Genomic DNA, 19,049 nt, shown 5'->3' with positions numbered 1-19,049 from the left:
GAACTAATTCTAAGGGCAATATGAGTTCAGAACAGGGAATTTAAGGAATTTTTGAAGGAAGTACAGGGCTTAAAATTCACTTTGAAAGAACTGTCAGTTTCCTTAATGTAAAGGAGTGGGGGGTTTGGGGAGGAGTTGCTTGCCAGATGCTGAGAAAGGGTGGGGTGGGGGTGAAGCTGCAGACTACAGAGAGGGGATGAAGGGGTATGTGGAGCATGAGGAGAGGGTTAATTCATTTAGTCTTTAAAAACTGCTCTTGTCCTCTCGTCCCAGACTTCCTCTGAGATTCCTTCCTTAGCCAACATTCCTTAGCCCTGAACACATTCCCTCTTCTTATCTTTCCCTTTTTTCTTTTTCTTTTCTTTCTTTAAAATGTTTAAGTTTAAACCATTATTTGTGACTCTCTTTCCTAGGAGAATCACTGCAAGAAGAATGATGGTGCTAGAACCTAGAGGTTCTTCTATGAGTTCTTCTATGAATTAAATAACTGCCCTGATGAGCCCAGGTGAGTCTTCTTGTCTCTAATCCTGTGCAGTTGAACTTCACCCCTTGGCTGAGTGTTACATACAGCTCATAGCCCTCCCCCTTTCGCTTCCCCCTTCTTCTAGGCTCCCTCCCCAGGAATTTCATCACTTCCTAGAACAGCCAAAACACTTTTGGTATATTTTTCTCAGTTAGTGTTTAACCAAACAGCTATCTATAAGGGAGGGATGGGCTGAACTGATGGAAGAAATATTGATAGCCAGAGACCCACGAAGACAGTTTCCGCAGGGTGCCTCCCTGGCTTCTGGAGGGGAGAGAAGGAGGGCGGCGGACTGGTGGCACAGGAGTGAGGCACAATGGAATCTAGCTTCACCTCCAAGGATACTTATCTGAGTCTTTTTAACCCTCAGGCTTATCTAGAAAAATATTATAACTTTGGGTCCAGACACTCTGCAGAAAACCAGATTCTTAGGCATCTTCTGAACAATCTTTTCAAGATATTTTGCCTAGGTAAGTTTGTCTGTTGTCTGTGTGTCTCCCCTCCAAACGTGAGTCATGTAGAGAGAGTCTCAGGGCATGACTAGTCTCGTGTCTAGTCATTGTTATTTGACAGCCCTTTTGGCATCATCACCTTAGTTTTCAAGAGGATAAAAACTAACATTGGGGTGGATGTATTACAGTTTACAAAGTGCTTTTATATCCATTATCTCCTTCGGTCTTGCGAAAGGGTAATCCAAAAGTGGGAGTTCTGTCCTTGATTCTACATCGATTTGCTGGGTCACTGGCCAAACATTTCACTTAAGAAATGGAGACTCTAGGAATGTCCCTGGCAGTCCAGTGGTTTAAGACTTCATCTTCCAATGCAGAGGGTGTGGGTTCGATCCCTGGTTGGGGAGCTAAGATACCACATGCCTCGTGGACAAAAAACCCAAACATAAAACAGAAGCAATATTGTAACAAATTCAATAAAGACTTAAAAATGGTCCATATACAAAAAAATCTTTAAAAAAAGAAAAAGAAATGGAGATTCTGGTACTTATTCTATTCCTGACTCAAAGGAATGTTTTGTATATGCGTGAGATAAAGACCTCCCATGAAGGGAGGATGTTTTTTGAAGAACTGGATGCTTTTTGGAGGAAGACATTATAAAAACTCAATTTTTTACCAACTGTAAAATAGATAGTCAGTGGGAAGTTGTTGTATAACAAAGGGAGTCCAATTCGAGGGTGGAAGATGCCTTAGAGGACTGGGGCGGGGAGGGTGGGGGGGACTCGAGGCGGGGGCAGTCAAGGAAGGGAGGGAATACGGGGATATGTGTATAAAAACAGATGATTGAACTTGGTGTACCCCCCAAAAAATAAAAAAAAAAAACAAAAAACCTCCAATCTTTTTCAGAGTTGATCATGAAATTTATCTAAATTTAAAAAGAGTTATCTTCATTCTGCAGTAAAGTTTCATTTTGAGTTTAAAAAAAATTTTTTTAAATTTTCTCCCAAAGCATTCTTTAATAGTTTTTACATTATCTGTGTAGCAGTCTTTCTGGATCAGGGGTCTGTACACCAGATGTAGATCTTTTTTTATTATTAATTAATTAATTAATTAATTGGCTGTGTTGGGTCTTTGTTGCTGTGCTCAGGCTTTCTCTAGTTGCGGAGAGCAGGGCTACTCTTCATTGCAGTGCTCGGGCTCTAGGCGCGTGGGCTCAGTAGTTGTGGCTTGTGGCCTTTAGAGAGCAGGCTCAGTAGTTGTGGCGCTGAGGCTTAGTAGCACTGTGGCATGTGGGATCTTCCCGGACCAGAGCTCAAACCTGTGTCCCCTACATTGGCAGGTGCATTCTTAACCACTGTGCCACCAGGGAAGCCCAAGATCTTTCTTTTCTTTCTCCTAGACCTAAAAATATACCAGCAACAAGTTCCACCCTTGATTGGGTAATGGAAAGTAAAAAAGGTTTTAAAAAGAGACTTCGATGAGAGAGTAGCACAGACATATATATACTACCAACTGTAAAATAGGTAGCCAGTGGGAAGTTGTTGTATAACAAAGGGAGTTCAACTCGAGGATGGAAGATGCCTTAGGGGACTGGGGCGGGGAGGGTTGGGGGGACTTGAGGGAGGGTGGGGGGGGGAGTCAAGGGAGGGAGGGAATATGGGGATATGTGTATAAAAACAGATGATTGAACTTGGTGTACCCCCCCAAAAATAATAAATAAATTAATTTAAAAAAAAGAGACTTCGAGGGGAGAGGGGTGACTAGAGAGATGGTCTGTCTTTGGGGCTCTCCTTGGGGTTCCCCGCACAGTGCTGGCCAACGGAGTGCACTCAGCTCTGTCTGCCACCATATGACACCTGATCTCCTTCCTCATTCCCTCCTCTAAACCAGATGGCGTGAAGGGAGACCTTCTGATTGACATTGGCTCTGGTCCCACCATCTACCAGCTCCTCTCTGCTTGTGAATCCTTCAAGGAGATCATCGCCACTGACTACACTGATCAGAACCTGCAGGAGCTGGAGAAGTGGCTGAAGAAGGAGCCAGGGGCCTTTGACTGGTCCCCGGTGGTGACCTATGTGTGTGAGCTTGAAGGGAACAGGTAGAGAAACCAGAGTCTGCTTCCTGGCTTTCTGAGGGTACCTGGGTGCCAGTTCATTATTCAGAACTAAGAATTATGCTAAGAGGCCAAGTTGAAAAGCAAAGGAAACAGAGAGAGAGAGACCCCAAAGAGAAATCTAAATGGAGAAAGAGAGAGCTGGAGGGAGAGAACGAGAGCGAAGCACACGCGTGACGTGCACACAGGTGTGTGTGTGTGTGCGTGTGCATGCTGTGCACCAAAACAGCAGAAGACAGCTGAAAAAATTGAAGAGTTGGTTACTGAGCCAAGATGAGTAGTCACAAAACCTTTCCAGGCCTGTGCATGGATGTCGCGTGCAGGCCAGGTACTGTAGGACCTTTCTTAGGGAAAACTTCAAGAGACCAAGCCCGCTCCTTGCTAGAAGGGTTCAGGTGTCTGGGCTTGTCCCCCTGGGGACACTCTGTTGCTAGCCTTCCAAGCGCCTGTGTCTCTGCTGTGCAAGTGGCTAATGCTGATACCACCAGATACAACAAAAAGCTGACTAGGTTTTTAAACTGAGATTAGTAGCATAAAGGAATGATTTGAAAAGAATTTGTTACCCACCATCCATACAATTACAGCTTTACATGTTGACAACGAATGATCAAAAGCTCACAGTACCCTATCTATGAGTAAATTTATGCAAATGAATCTTGTTTACATTATTAATTTCTCCCCACATAAGAAATTGGCAATAGCCTACCAGCCAGAGGTGACCAGTCAAGCATTTCACTTTGTTATTCCCTGTCCTGATATGCCTCTCACTCCACAGCCCAGCTGAGCATCAGCACCTGGAACATCATGGCTTTGCTGCTATGAATATTGCCAAGACCCCACAGACTCCTTTGTGTGGGGGGTCTACATAAAAAGACCACTTTAGTATTTTAGTATTTACCAGAGGAGGTTCCTTGTCTCCTAGAGCTCACGTCAGGGAAGGCAGGCACGTGCCAGATCATTTAGGACCTTCGAGGCCAAATTAATGCTTGTGGACTTCAAGTATAATGAGAAGGCATAAGGTATAACCAGGAGAGTGATGTGACCCAATCTACATTTACAAAGATCTCTCTTGCTATTGTGCGGAGACTGGATTGGAGGGGTTTCGAGAACAGAGATGCAGAAGGGAGAGAGAATGGTGGCTTGGACTAGGTGATGGAGAGAGGAAGATGATTTTAAGATGCGTATTTTTTTTTTAAGATGCATTTTTGAGACAGAATGAATAGGAGTTGGTAGTGATTGGTTAGGGTGAATGAGGAAAGAGAAGTATCAAGGATGACTCCTATGTTTCTGAACTTGAACAATAGGGGGATTGAGGTACTATTCCTGAATCCAAAGTATAAATATAAAATCACATGGTCTTAACACATCCCTCAGGAGTATGTCTACCTCCATGCTCTTCCAGAGAGACTGATGGTCAATTCATTTTTCTATACTTGCACTTATATTTGATTCCCATCTATTTACCAACTTTTGTTTATTCCTGAGTCAAGTTCTCTTCTGAAACTTACTCTAAAGTCTGCTTCTATTTCTTCGACTGTCCCATTTTGTTTTAGAGGTCTGCTGACTTTAGCTTATTAGGTGTATTCTAAACTGCATGTTCATTTTCTTACAAATTGTTGCTACATTGTCTTATTGGTAGTTTACGTGGATTGTAAAATGTAAGTTGTCAAGATGAGTCATTGGTGGTACAATTCCTTATAGTACAGAAGTATGAATAAACTAGGAGTTTTCCATTTTGTTCACAATTAACCTTCTTGGTATCATGCAGAGTCACTAAAGTTCCACTGGGTTTATGCTGGTCTTTTATTCCTTTTACCAGGGATAGTAAGTCTTGAAATCAGATAGTTTGAGTCCTCCAAATTTGTTCTTTTCAAGATTATTTTGGCAAATTTAGTGCCATTACTTTTAGAATAAACTTGTAAATTTCTTCAAAAGTTTGCTGAGACTTTTATTATGATTTCTTTGAAATTACAAATGAATTTAGGAGAACAGGTATAGTGAATCTCCAGTTCATGAACATGACTTATCTCTCCACTCAGTTAGGACTTCAGTTTCTCTCAGTTCTCATATTTTACATATATTTTGTTAAAATTTCCCTGTTTCATGTTTTTTAATGCTACTGTTAATTATATGTTTAAAATTACATTTTCTTTTCATTTTATTGATTTCATTTGCTAGTATATAGACATACAATTGATTTTTGTATATTAACCTTGTGTCCTGTGATCTTGCTGACTTCACTAATTAATTTCATTTTTAATTTTATTTTTTATATTGAAGTATAGTTGATTTATAATATTGAGTTAGTTTCAGGTGTATAAAAAGTGATTAGTTAACATATATATGTATATATCTATATTCTTTTTTCTATTCTTCTCCATTATAGTTTATTACAAAATATTGCACTAATTAATTTTAATCATTTTTGGTAGATTCCATAGTATTTTTATGTACCATCTACATAGCATTTTTTAATGTATTATCTACAAATAAAAATACTTTTACTTCTATTTCAACTTTATGCTTTTATGCCTTTATTTCTTTTTCATGCTCTATTACACTGGCTAGGACCACCAAAACAATGCTGAACAAAAATGATAAGAGCAGGCATCCATGTATTTTTCCATATCTTAGAAAAAAATGGTCAATGATTCATCATTCAGAATGACATTATCTATAGGTTTGTCATGGAAATTCTTTTTCAAAGTTCTCTTGTATTTCTAGTTTCTTGGCAGTTTTTAATCAAATGTTAAGGTTTGTCAAAAATTTTTTTTTGCATTTACTGAGATGATAAGATGATTTTTCTCCTTTATTCTGAAAATGTGAATTATGTTGGATGGTTTTTTGTGTTTAAATCAAACTGGCATAAACCTCTTGGTCATGAAGTATGCTAGTATCCTTTTTATGTATCCCTGGATGTGATTTGCCAATATTTTGTTGAGAATTTTTCCATCTATATTTATGAGGGATATTGAGCTATAAATTTATTTTCTTGTTATATGCTTGGCAGACTTTGATAACAGCATGATGTTAATACATGTAATAATATTTGAGAGTGTTTCTTCCTCCCCTACTTTTTGAAAGAGTTTGTATTATTTCTTCCTTAAGTGATGGTTAGAATTCACCAGTGAAGCTATCTGAACCTAAAAGTTTTGTCCTGTATGTGAAGGTTTTCTATTTATTTATTTATTTTTAAACTTTTATTTATTTATTTATTTATTTTTATTTTATTCATTTATTGGCTATGTTGGGTCTTCGTTGCTGCGCATGGGCTTTCTCTAGTTGCTGCGAGCGGGGGCTACTCTTCATTGTGGTGTGTGGGCTCCTCATTGTAGTGGCTTCTTGTTGTGGAGCACGGGCTCTAGGCGCGTGGGCTTCAATAGTTGCAGCACATGGGCTCAATAGTTGTGGCTCACGGGCTCTAGAGCACAAGCTCAATAGTTGTGGCGCATGGACTTAGTTGCTCCATGGCATGTGGAATCTTCCCAGAGCAGGGCTTGGACCCGTGTCCCATGCATTGGCAGGCCGATTCTTAACCACTGCGCCACCTAGGTAGTCCGTGAAGGTTTTTTATTAAAAAGAGTATTCCTTTAATGACTGTTTGGATTGTCTATTTCTTCTTTTATCAGTTTTGGTATGTACTATTTTTCAAGGAATTTGCCCTTTACATCTTTTTTTTTAATAAATTTATTTATTTATTTATTTATTTATTTATTTATTTATTTTATTGGTTGTGTTGGGTCTTCATTGCTGCACACGGGCTTTCTCTAGTTGTGGTAAGCAGGGGCTACTCTTTGTTGTGGCACGTGGCTTCTCATTGCGGTGGCCTTTCTTGTTGCAGAACACGGGCTCTAGGTGCGTGGGCTTCAGTAGTTGCGGCACATGGGCTCAATAGTTGTGGCTCATGGGCTGTAGAGCACACAGGCTCAATAGTTTTGGTGCACAGGCTTAGTTGCTCCACAGCATGTGGTATCTTCCTGGGGCAGGACTCGAACCCATGTCCCCTGCATTGGCAGGCGGATTCTTACCCACTGCACCACCTAGGAAGTCCTGCCCTTTACATCTTGATTGTCATAAAGTTTTTTACAATATCCCTTTATTACTCTTTTAATGTCTGTAGGATCTTTGGTGATTGTCCCGCTTTCATTCTTGAAATTGGCAATTTGACTTTTTCTTTTTATCTTTATTAATCTTGTTAGAGATTGAAACATTTTATTAATCTTTTCAAAGAACCAACTTTTGGCTTTGTTGATTTTCTCAATTGTCCATTGTGTATTGCATTGATTTCGGCTCTTATTTTTCTTATTTTCTGTCTTCCACTTACTTTGGTTTTAATATGCTTTTCTTTTTCTAGCTTCTGAAGAAGGAAGCTTAGATCACTTATTTTCACACCTTCCTTCAGCACTGTTTCGGCTGCATCCCATGATTTTTGATATGTCATATTATTGTTATTATCCAATTCAGCATACTTTCTAATTTTCTTTATGATTTCTTCTTTGACCATAAATTATGTGTAATTATATTGCTTAATTTCCAAAATTGTTGGGATTTTTTTATAGATATTGTTATTGGTTTCCAATTAAATTTCATTGTTGCCAGAGTTTTATTTTGTGGCCCAGTATATGGTCTATTTGGTGAACATTCTATGTGCTTTCCACATCGAAAAGAATGTATATTGTCCAGTTGTTGGTGTAGTTTCTATAAATATTAATTCAGTCAGGTAGAATGATAATACTGTTCAAATTTTCTACATGATCTTTTGTTTACTTGTTCTATCAACTGCTGGGTGAGAGAGGTGTTAAAATCTCAAACTATGGCTGTGGATTCACCTCTTGGTCCTCATAGTTCTGTCAACATTGGCTTCATGTGGTTTTCTGTTTTTGTTTTTGTTTATTTATTTACTTATTTGTTTATTGGCTGTGTTGGTCTTTGTTGCTGCACATGGGCTTTCTCTAGTTGTGGGGAGCAGGGCTACTCTTCATTGCAGTGCACAGGCTTCTCATTGCAGTGACTTCTCTTGTTGATGACTATGGGCTCTAGGTGCACGGATTTCAGTAGTTGTGGCACATGAGCTCAGTAGTTGTGGCTCGAGGGCTTAATTGTTCCTCGGCATGTGGGATCTTCCTGGACCAGGGATCGAATTGTGTTCCCTGCATTGGCAGGTGGATTCTTAACCACTGCACCACCAAGGAAGTCCCACTTCATGTGTTTTGAAGCTTCATTATTAGTGGCATACATTTTTAGGATTGTTATGTCTTCTTGATGAATTGATCATTTTATCATTATGAAATATCTCCCTTTACCTCAATTAATACACTCTGTCTTGAAGTCTACTTTGATATTAATATGGCCACAACAGCCTCCTTATTCTTGGTGTTGGCATAAGGTGGTAGGGGCCTCTAAGATGGTCCCCACTAATCCTCACTTCAAGTATTCACTCTGTTGCTTAAGTCTCTCCCCTTGAGTGTCCATTGGATTTAGTGAATGGATTCTAATGCATATAGTGCAGCAGAGTGACGGGACAACAATTCTGAGATTAGGTTACCAAAAGACTCCAGGTTCCCTGTTGGGTGCTCTCTCTTACACTCACTTACTTGTTCTGAGGAGTGAGCTTAGAAGCAAATTTACCCCCAGGTAGGCCTTCAGATGAGACTAGACAACTCTGAGAGTGGCCATCACTGCAGTCTCATGAGGGACCTTGCACCAGAGATAGTCAGCTAATCTGTTCCCAGATATCTGACCTGCAGAAACTGTGAGATGAATGTTTGTCATTTTAAATTGCTAAGTTTGGGAGTAATTTATTATGTAGCAATAGATAACTAATATATATGGTATATCTTTTTCTACCCTTTTGTTTTCAACCTGTCCATGTTTTTATATTTAAAATGACTCTTTTTTCAAATAGCATGTAGTAAGTCTTGCTTTTCAATCCAACCTGACAATTTCTGCCTTTTAACTGGATTGTTTAGTTAATTTACATTCAATGTAGTTACTGATATTATATGGTTGAGTCTAAATCTACCATTGTGGTATATATTTTATATTTGTCCCCTCTGGTGTTTATTTGTGCCTTTGTTCCTACTTCTTGTTGGTGTATGAAATAATTTTTGTTTTTCCATTTAGTATAATTATACACATTTTTAGCATTCCTGTTTATCTCCTCTATTGACTTTTATCTTTTCTATTGACTTTTATCTCCTCTATTGACCTCTTTTGTGTTTTGTGTATATGTGTGTGTGTGCACATGTGTGATTTTTCTAGAAATTACATAAAATATTTGTAACATCTCATCAACAATGTAAGATATTACAACAATGCAATTTCTTTAACCAACTTTCCTGCCCCTTATATACTTGTTGTCATATATTTATTCTGTATATACTATAACACTATAATATTATTATTGTTATTATTTTTACTTTAAGCAGTCAGTAGTACTTTGTTTTTTATTGTTTTATTTTTAATTGTGGTTAAAAAACACATATCATAAAATTTATCACCTTAACTCTTTAAGTGTACAGTTTAGTAGTTTTAATTATATTCACATCAGTCAGTAGTATTTTCAACAAATACATATAAAGTCTTCTGTATTTATCCACAAGTCTGTCCTGTCTAGTATTCTTCAATCCTTTCTGCACATCTTGGCTTCTATCTGACATCATTTCCCCTCACCTGGAGAACTTCTTATAGTGTTTTTGTATAATGCATTTTGGCTAGAGACAAATTCTCTCAGCTTATCAATATCAGGTAAGTATCAGTAATTCCTTTCTTACTTGTAATATGAGGAATTTAACAATTTTTGACACTAAAAGTCCTTCTGTTCTGGCATCTTCCTTCCCAGTGTCTATTGTTAACTCTGAGATTTTAAATCCAAATGTTGTAATTTAAAGCATTTATTTTTATATATTCTGTTTCAAGATTATAGGCTCTCAGTTTGTAATCATATTTGTAATTATGTGGATGTATTTTATGCTCATTATATATGATTTTTTTAGTTTTTGAATTTTTAATTCCAATTCATCTTTAATCAACTGCATAAATCTTTGAGCTTTTTCAAGAAGAACACAAAAGTGACATTTTCTAAGCCCATGAATATTGGGAAGGTATTTTTGTTGCCCTTACCCATGAGCAACATTGCAAAGTGGTTTAATATTGCTTAAATATTGCTCCATGTTTTTCCCCTGGCATTAAGTAAGAAATCAAGAGAGGCTATTTTCACATACTATTTTAACCTGTAATCCCCTTACTTAGAATTTTATTCTGGCTAGAGCCTTCAGACTGAAGATATGTTCTTCAAAAGAAAAGTAATTTCAAACTTTTTTATTGACTACATGATTTCACAGAATGAACTTGACATTAACTGGAAGAAAACTGTAGCTTTGGGGTTTAGACAATATCCAAAATCATTGAATAAATAAGGAATTTCCTGGGATTTATAGAATTTCAGGGAAAGTTTATCAGAAAGTTCTTAGTTGTTGTCAGACAGCTCACCTTTCCAAAGTCCAAATTATGTGTCAAGGAGGCTTTTAGAACTTTGTCCTCAATTTCCCTACCTATCACAAGCCTTTCCGTCTTATTCAGAAAAGAACCCTTAACATCTAGCAGGATACTAAAAGCATTACTTATCTCAAGCCAGAATCATCAGCTTGTAACAATTGCTCCTGAGACACTGTCCCTTCCCAATCACTCTCTTGGACTAAGGAACTGTATTTTTGTCAGTAAAATTCTGCATTCTCACCCTTATCCTTCTGCTAGATCCTGTGGCTTCAACTATTTTGAGAATGATAGTGATCCCATTCAACTTATGTCTTTCTTGCATCTTCAAGTCCCTCTATCAACCCACAACCCATTTCCCCTGAGATTATTTCTTCTTTATCTGAAGCTGTTTCTTGTGCTGACTGCTGCTGAAGACAATTTGAGCTGTCTCCTGTTTCTGCGCCTCTGGAGTGTGACCCAGACATTTAGATACCACTCATTTTTACAATTATCCAAAAAGTTGTAAGACACGGGTACCAAATTCTTGCCTCACACTATACATTTATCAAGTCAGAAAGTCAAATACTAAGATATAACTAACTACTCAAGTATGACCCAAGGAAAATGAGCTTTTACTTTAAGAAATCCTGGAAACAGCATTAATTTACCTCTGGCTCCTGGAACTTGAAACGCATTGCCTTGTGGTCCCCAGACTAACAGCTTCCATATAATCTCGGAATTTATTACAATTCAGACTCTCAGGCTTACCTACAGAATCAGAATCTGCATTTTAACAAGATCTGTAGGGGACTGTATGTATTTTACAGCTTGAGAAGCACCGATGTCTAGGATAGGACTTCCCAACAGATATGTCAGGACATGCTGGTGTGTAGGAATGATTTACAGGTGTGCCCTGCAGGTTCTCCTAGGCCCTCGGGGCATCTAGGAGGGGTCTGGGGAGGCTGGAGCCCCTCCTAGTTGCCTCTGCAGAAAGCAGCTCCTGCACTTACCTGCATGTACCTGACAGGAGAAAGCTTGAGCCCCTATAGAGGTGGCAGTTCTCTGAAATAAATGCTCTCCATACAAAGATTTTCATATCTGTTGGAAAAGATATTTGTCTATGGCCCCAAATAGACACAACTGTGCCAAATTTGTTCCGTGAACTAGTGAAATGCCTCTATCCCGAAGCATCTCTATATTTTCAAGTCTCGCAGAGATTGACCTTCTTTCTCAAAGTCAGGATCTTAATGGTTTTGGTGATTGTTTCAGGGACGCTCAGGAAAAGCTTTGGCCTTTTATAAGGATGCCTTTCTCTTCAACGGGGGCTCTCATTGCATTATCTCTTGGGGAACACTAACAGGACAGGTTGAAAAACCTTCAACTGGCCATTTCCTTCAAATGGTAAACATTTCTACTCATGTGTCTCAAAGAACCTCAAACTCAATGTGCCCGAAATAGATCCATGATCTTCCCCAAATCTGCTCCATTTCTGGTGTGCTTATCTCTTTGAATGGCTCCATCATATAGTTAATTGGAGAAGCCAGAAGCCTGGAAGCCAGTCCTGTCATCTCCCTGTCAGTCATGTTCTGTGACCAGTGGCAAGTTCTGTCCACTTCACTTCCTGAGTTCCTCTCAGTCCAGTGTATTTCTTCCAATATTTTCCATGTAAGCTGTTGTCTTGGTCCAAGCTACCATCCTCGCCTTCCTAATTGGCCTCTCACCTCCACTCTTGTTCCAAACTGATTGCCTCAAAAACGTAACTCTGATCACATCACTCCTTTCCTTAGCACCCCTTACTATTTCCCCACGGCTTTTTGGATGAAAAGCAAAATTCTTAACATGGTCCATGAAGCCCTGTCTAGCGTGGCACCTGCCTCATGGTCCCCAGACTAGCACCCTCTCCGTCACCTGGGAGCTTACCTTTTTGCCTCGGCTTCTGCCATGCTCTGCTTTGTTTTCTGAGATCCAGCCGTACCAGTTCTCCTCTCCATGTTTCCTCCCACCACAGGGCCTTTGCACTTGCTATTTCCTCTTACTGGAGTATCCTCCTCCCTCCCTACTCTCTTTGGCCCAGCTCACTCCTACTTGTCTATCCTCTGTATCACTGCTCACCTGACTCCTTTCTGGCAGCGCTTTCCCTGATGCTCTAGACTGAGTCAGGCTCCCAACATTCTTCTCTTTGTGCCACGTGACCCTCCGGCCTCGCATTTATCACAGCTTGAATGTTTGATTTTTGTGTGTAATCACTGGATTACTTCTTTCTCCCCCACCAGACTGTACTCTCCATGAGGAGAGGATTTGTTTCTCATTCGTTCCATCTTGGGTCCCCCTGCCCGGCACTCTTCCTGGCACACAATAGAAGGTCAAAAAATATTTATAAAACAAGTGACTGCATGTATTTCGCTTTCCAGATGCTGCCTCCTACAATGTCATTCAGCTGTGGCCTGTACCAAAGGTTTACCTGTGATCAGTCCTTGCTCTTACAATTCTCACGTTGACATCCAAGCTTATAATTTAGCCTTTTATTTCCTTTACATGTCTTGAGGGCTCTCCCTCAGGAGGGCCTGCTGGAGCCTCTGGGGATGGGGCTTGGGGAGGTAAGTGTAATCGAAAAAGCTTATCCAGGGGATTCTGACTCACTCCCCACCTTGCAGAGTCAGGGCAGGAGGAATCTGCTCTAAATCTCAGGATGACTACCTGGGGTGTGGAAAGACATTCTTACAAAGTGCTCTTCCCAGGAGTCCCACTCTTTCTCCTTTCCTCCCCTCCTCCTTCCCCAGTTCCTTCAGGATTTTAGAGACGGCATATTTATAGAGGAAATGGCTGCTTTTTTTTTTTGCATATTGATTCCTTTGAAAGACTAGATGTTTAGAACTAGAGAAACGACCACATGGTGGTTAGCTTTCTGTAAAAACTGAGTCACATTTTCCTGGTGTGTGTTTAGTCCCCACTCCTTGAGCTAAACATGAGGCTGAGTGGTAATTGCCTGTCTCCAGGCAAGTCCATTTCGCTGCAGGTGTATCGCAGGCCCCGAGGAGCCCTGAGGTGTAATCTTTACACGGCTGCCTTGGCAACTGAGTTCACCAATGTTTGCAGTGCGTCTGAGGACGAGCAAGTATCCACGACAGTGGGTGTTTCTAACACATTTCCCTCTCAAATTGGTACCTTCTCTGCAAGCTTTCCAGACTTCACAGTGTGTCTCACAGTTTGGGAACAATTTCCATCTTCCTCTGACTGGCAAGTACTAGTTCTGTGGCAACTTGTGTTTTTAAAATAGCTCCATATTCAAGAGGGTCCAGAGGTCCAATCTGCCTCTTATGTCATCACATAAATACACGTTACCATAATGTTCCCAAGAGACAGCATTGTCTTCAGACACGTTCACATGAACACTACATTGTCACTTCTTTAGCTTTTTGTATACACTTAAGTTATCCATAGGTGCAGATAGGTTATTTGAATTTTTTCTATTCTAGATTACTTTACCTCTTCAAAGCCATGTTTCACACAGACTTTTATAATGTTGAATTATTATTTTTTATTCTTAAAATGTTCTGTCAAATCATGCACATTCTATCAGGTGGGGTAACAGCTTTGTAACTGATTTCCCTATTTTTAGAATGACTAATCTTTCCGGTTTGCCCAGGACTGAGACGGGTTCCCAGGACAGGGGATTTTCGGTGCAAAACCCAGAAAAGTCCAAACCAAACAAATTGGTCACCCTACTACCATTTCTACCCCGATAGGGGCACAGGTAGACCCAATCAAAGGTAATTATCATCCCCTGTACATCCCAGTTTATTGGTTGGTAGGAATAGCCTGAAAGTAGTATCTTGCTAAGCTACTCTCTCTCTCTCTCTTTTAATAGAAGAGCTTTATCGAGATAAAATTCACATAACATGCGATTCACCCATGTAAAGTGTGCAATTCAATAGCTCTTAGTATATTCACAGAACTGTGTGATCCTCAGCACATTTTAGAACATTTCATAACTCCCCAAAGAAACCCTTACCCATCAGCAATTGCTCCCCTTTCAACCCCTAGCAACCACTGGTCTGCTTTTGGTCTCTATAGATTTGCCTTTTCTAAATATTTCATATAGATGGAATCATACAATATGTGGCCTTTTTTGTCTGGCTTCTGTCACTGAGCATCATGTTTTCAAGGTTCTTGCATGTTGTAGGCTGTATCAGTTGTTCATTCCTTTGTATTACTGAATAATATTCTATTGTATGGATAGAACACATTTTATTTCTTCATAAGTCTTTTTTTTTTTTTTTTTTTTTTTGCTGCATTGTGTCTTTGTTGCTGCACACGGGCTTTCTCTAGTTGTAGTGAGTGAGGGCTTCTCAGTACGGTGGCTTCTCTTGTTGCAGAGCACAGGCTCTAGGTGCATGGGCTTCAGTAGTTGCAGCATGTGGGCTCAGTTGTTGTGGTGCATGAACTTAGTTGCTCCTTGGCACGTGGGATCTTCCCGGACCAGGGCTCGAACCCATGTCCCATTCACTGGCAGGTGGATTCTTAACCACTGCACCACCAGGGAAGTCCCCATAAGATTTTTTAAAAATTTTTTATTGGAGTATAGTTGATTTACAATGTTATGTTAGTTTCAGGTATACAGCAAAGTGAATGAGTTATACATATACATACATCCACTCTTTTTTTCTCCTTTTTTTTTTTTAAAGATTCTTTTCCTACATAGGCCATTACAGAGTATTGAGAAGAGTTCTTTGTGCTATACAGTAGATTCTTATTAGTTACCTATTTAATATATAGAAGTGTTTATATGTCAGTCCCAATCTCCCAATTTATTATTCTCCCCACTTATCTCCTGGTAACCATAAGTTTGTTTTCTACATCTGTGACTCTACTTCTCTTTTGTAAATAAGTTCATTTGTACCTTTTTTTTTAAGATTCCACATATAAGCGATATCATATGATATTTGTCTTTCTGTGTCTGAATTACTTCACTCAGTATGACAATCTTTAGGTCCATCCATGTTGCTGCAAATGGCATTGTTTTGTTCTTTTTTATAACTGAGTAGTATTTCATTGTGTATACATACCACATCTTCTTTATCCATTCCTCTGTGGGTGGTCATTTGGGTTGTTTCCATCTTTTGGTTATTATGAATAATGCTGCTATAAATACTCATGCACAAGCTTTTCATGTGGACACATTTTCATTTCTCTTGGGTATAATCCTATGAGTGGAATTCCGAGGTCATGTTAAATCTCTATATTAAAACTTTTTCTTTTGGAACTTCCGGACTGTTTTCCAAAGTAGCTGGACCATTTTACCATCTCACCAGCAGTGTACATAGGTTCCAGTTTCTCCAGTCCTTGCCAACTCTTAGTTATTAACTTTTTTATTATAGTCATCCTAGTGGGTGAGAAGTGCTATCGCATGGTTTGATTTTCCTTTCTCTGATATCAGTGATATTAAGCATCTTTTCATATGCCTATTGTTAAGCTTCTTAAATGGAAAATTATAACATAATTAAAGGATGTTTGTAAATAACTGATGATACACACTAGGCTTAAGATTTTAACTAAATATTTAAATAGGATGTCCATAACTAATTGCTGTTATCTCAAATCATTCTACCTGGAGGTAAATCTCCAAGTTTTCTTTAAATCATCAACTTTTCCTCATGACCAGAAATGGTCCCAGTGTAAAGCTCCCTCTCACTGGCTCTGAGGTTGAGCCATGCTCTGTTCTCTCCATCAAGCCTTGCTGCCTGAGTGGCCGTCTTCTCCTGGAGCCAGTGACTGCATATTCCTTGAGTGTAAGCCTGGACTTGCACCCCTGGTGCTTTGTTGATTAACTTCCTCAGTGGGTTGGATACTCAATCATCACTCCTACTATTTGGGCTCAGTGGCATTCTGGGCACTTTACACAGTCAGCGTTTCTTCTCTTTCTCTTACCTCTCTGATTTTCTGCTTCTTCTTTCTCCTTTGTCTGTTCCCTTCCTCCAACTTCTCTTGTGTACTCTATATGATTATTTAATGTCTCTCACTGGTTAGTTTTTTCCTTCATTCCCCCACTAATAAATTCCAAAAGGATCTGAGACACTGGATTCCATCTCCTGCCCTTGCCTTTTCTCCTTTCATTAATAAAATTTCTCTCAAGAAACCCCATTGATTTGGCAGAAAAGGATAGGATTCCTAGCAAAGCTACCAAGAAAACGATCTCCGTCAGGAAACATACCCCTTATCTGCAGTATCTTTTGGAGCCTGAGAATGGAAACCAGGAGTTTTCATCGCTCTAGAAGGGCCCTGGCCACAGTTGTGTGATATGATCAACAGTTTAGACAAATGTCTACGGACGACCCCCCCATTGAACAGCAGCTACTACAAAAATACCATTTCAGCACTTAAACCCATTATTGCTTGATATACGTGGGCCAAACAGCCACTACCTTACAGCTGGGCAGAGAGGACAAGGGTAATAATAATAATAATAATAATAATAATAATGTAACCCAGGCAGTGGAAGAAGAATGATTTTGTGGGGGCAGTCCAGCATAGAAGCAGGCAGATGGGAGTTTTTATTATCATTTCCATATTGTTATTCACTTTACAAAAAACATTTAACCCACGATAAGGTAACATGGCCACATTCAGATACTGTAAAACTCCCTCATTCCTTCTTTCTCTGTTTTTACAACAGGAATGGCCCTAAGGATGTAACATTTGGGACAGCACTGCCATTTTCATTCCTGACCAAAGAGATCTGGGATCCCCATGAGTGGGGTAGCCAGTGATGTTTGTTGGTTTGTGTGTTTCAGAGTCAAGGGGCCGGAGAAGGAGGAGAAGTTGAGGCGGGCCGTCAAGCAGGTCCTGAAGTGTGATGTGACTCAGAGCTGGCCGCTGGGGGCTGTCCCCCTGCCCCCAGCTGACTGTCTGCTCAGCACACTGTGCCTGGATGCCGCCTGCCCGGACCTCCCTACCTACCGCACGGCCCTCCGGAACCTCGGCAGCCTGCTGAAGCCGGAGGGCTTCCTGGTGCTCGTGGATGCCTTGAAGAGCAGCTACTACATGATAGGCGAGCAGAGGTTCTCCAGCCTCTGCCTGGGCCGGGAGACAGTGGAGGCTGCCGTGAGGGAGGCCGGCTACACCATCGAACAGTTCGAGGTGATCTCCCAAAGTTATTCTCCCACCATGGCCGACAATGAAGGGCTTTTCTCCCTGGTGGGGCGGAAGCTGGGCACACCTGTGTGATACCTTGTGATCGCCATTAAAGCAATTCCTCTGACTTGTCCAGCTGACTTCAACCCTTGGCTCTAACTGTGATGATCACTGTGCTAAGTAGAGGCGAATGTCTGGGGCCCAGTGGTTCATCCAGGGCAGGTTGGAGTTGTCAGTCTGCCTAGGAACCATTGGTTGACCACCTGCTCTGTGCTCCCCATGTGAGCTGGTGTTATGAGGACTCCAGCATGACAAATGGGCATGTCCAGTCTTCACTGCCTGTGATGACAAAAAAAGACCTCATTTTCCTTGAACATTCCAGTTATGATGGCCTAAGCCCACACATGCCTGCAGAGAAATGTCTGCAGTTATTCACTCTTCATTTCCTGGGGGCCCTGATGCCTTCTTCTCTCCCAGGGACAGGCTTCTCCCATTCTTCAGTTATTGCCTTCTCTGGGGACCCTGTCCTCCTCAGGGATCCACTGGTGCTACCACCTCCCAGGGTCAGAGAACAGCTGTGACTTTTGCCTCTTCGTCCCAAGAATGTGGTAGGCCCTTCTTTTACTTCCCTCAACACATCTGAGCCAAGCCTGTGACTTTTACTTGAAAAGAAGTTTAGGAGTTAGTGAGAGAGATAACAGACCCTGTCTTACAGCTGCTACTAGAAACAAGCATCTTTGGGAAGTCCCTGGTGATCCAGTGGTTAGGACTCACACTTTCACTGCTGAGGGCCTGGGTTCAATCCCTGGTCAGGGAACTGAGATCCCGCAAGTTGGGGGGTGCAACCAAAAAAAAAAAGAAAAAAGAAAAAAAAGAAAAGAAACAAGTGTCTTAGGGCCCACATCCTTAGAGGGTCCTGGAAGGTAGCTGGTTGGTATAACTTTTGGCCAAGCATCTATAAATACCTGGAGTTAGCATATCTCCGTGTGGCATGTCCACTGTCTCTGGGTCCTATGCCCATTCCCACGAGGCCCTGAAACAGGTTGACAAACTATGGCCCAGGAGCCAAATCCATCCCACTGCCCATTTTGTAAAATTTTATTGGAACACAGCCATTTATTTACATACTGTCTATGGTTGTTTTCCTGCTGTGATGGCAGAGTTGAGTAATTACGACAGCAACTGTAGGCATAGCCTGCAAAGCCTAAAATATCTATTATTTGGATCTCTGTAGAAAAAGTTTGCCTTCCCCTACCCGAGAGAGAGAAGGAATTTCCTCCTCACCTGTGTCTGAGGCCTCTTTCTCTAGTCTTCATTTCTCATCCCAAGATTTCTCTCTTCCTAGGACTACAGAGAG

At 40.5% G+C, this 19,049-nt stretch overlaps 1 protein-coding gene across 1 annotated transcript; it reads left to right on the top strand.

Moving 5' to 3' along the window:
* The first annotated feature begins 729 nt into the window (after nt 1-729).
* NNMT (nicotinamide N-methyltransferase) lies at nt 730-18,053 on the top strand. Its single transcript, XM_057750500.1, has 3 exons — nt 730-993; nt 2,863-3,070; nt 17,353-18,053. The coding sequence occupies exons 1-3, from the start codon at nt 840-842 to the stop codon at nt 17,783-17,785; spliced, it is 795 nt and encodes a 264-aa protein (XP_057606483.1). The 5' UTR covers nt 730-839; the 3' UTR covers nt 17,786-18,053.
* Nucleotides 18,054-19,049: the final 996 nt, after the last annotated feature.

Source organism: Hippopotamus amphibius, chromosome 9 (genome assembly GCF_030028045.1).
Source record: "Hippopotamus amphibius kiboko isolate mHipAmp2 chromosome 9, mHipAmp2.hap2, whole genome shotgun sequence".
Lineage (NCBI taxonomy): Eukaryota > Metazoa > Chordata > Mammalia > Artiodactyla > Hippopotamidae > Hippopotamus > Hippopotamus amphibius.
Note: the sequence above shows the minus strand (reverse complement) of the source record. Positions and strands in the feature narration are given on the sequence as shown.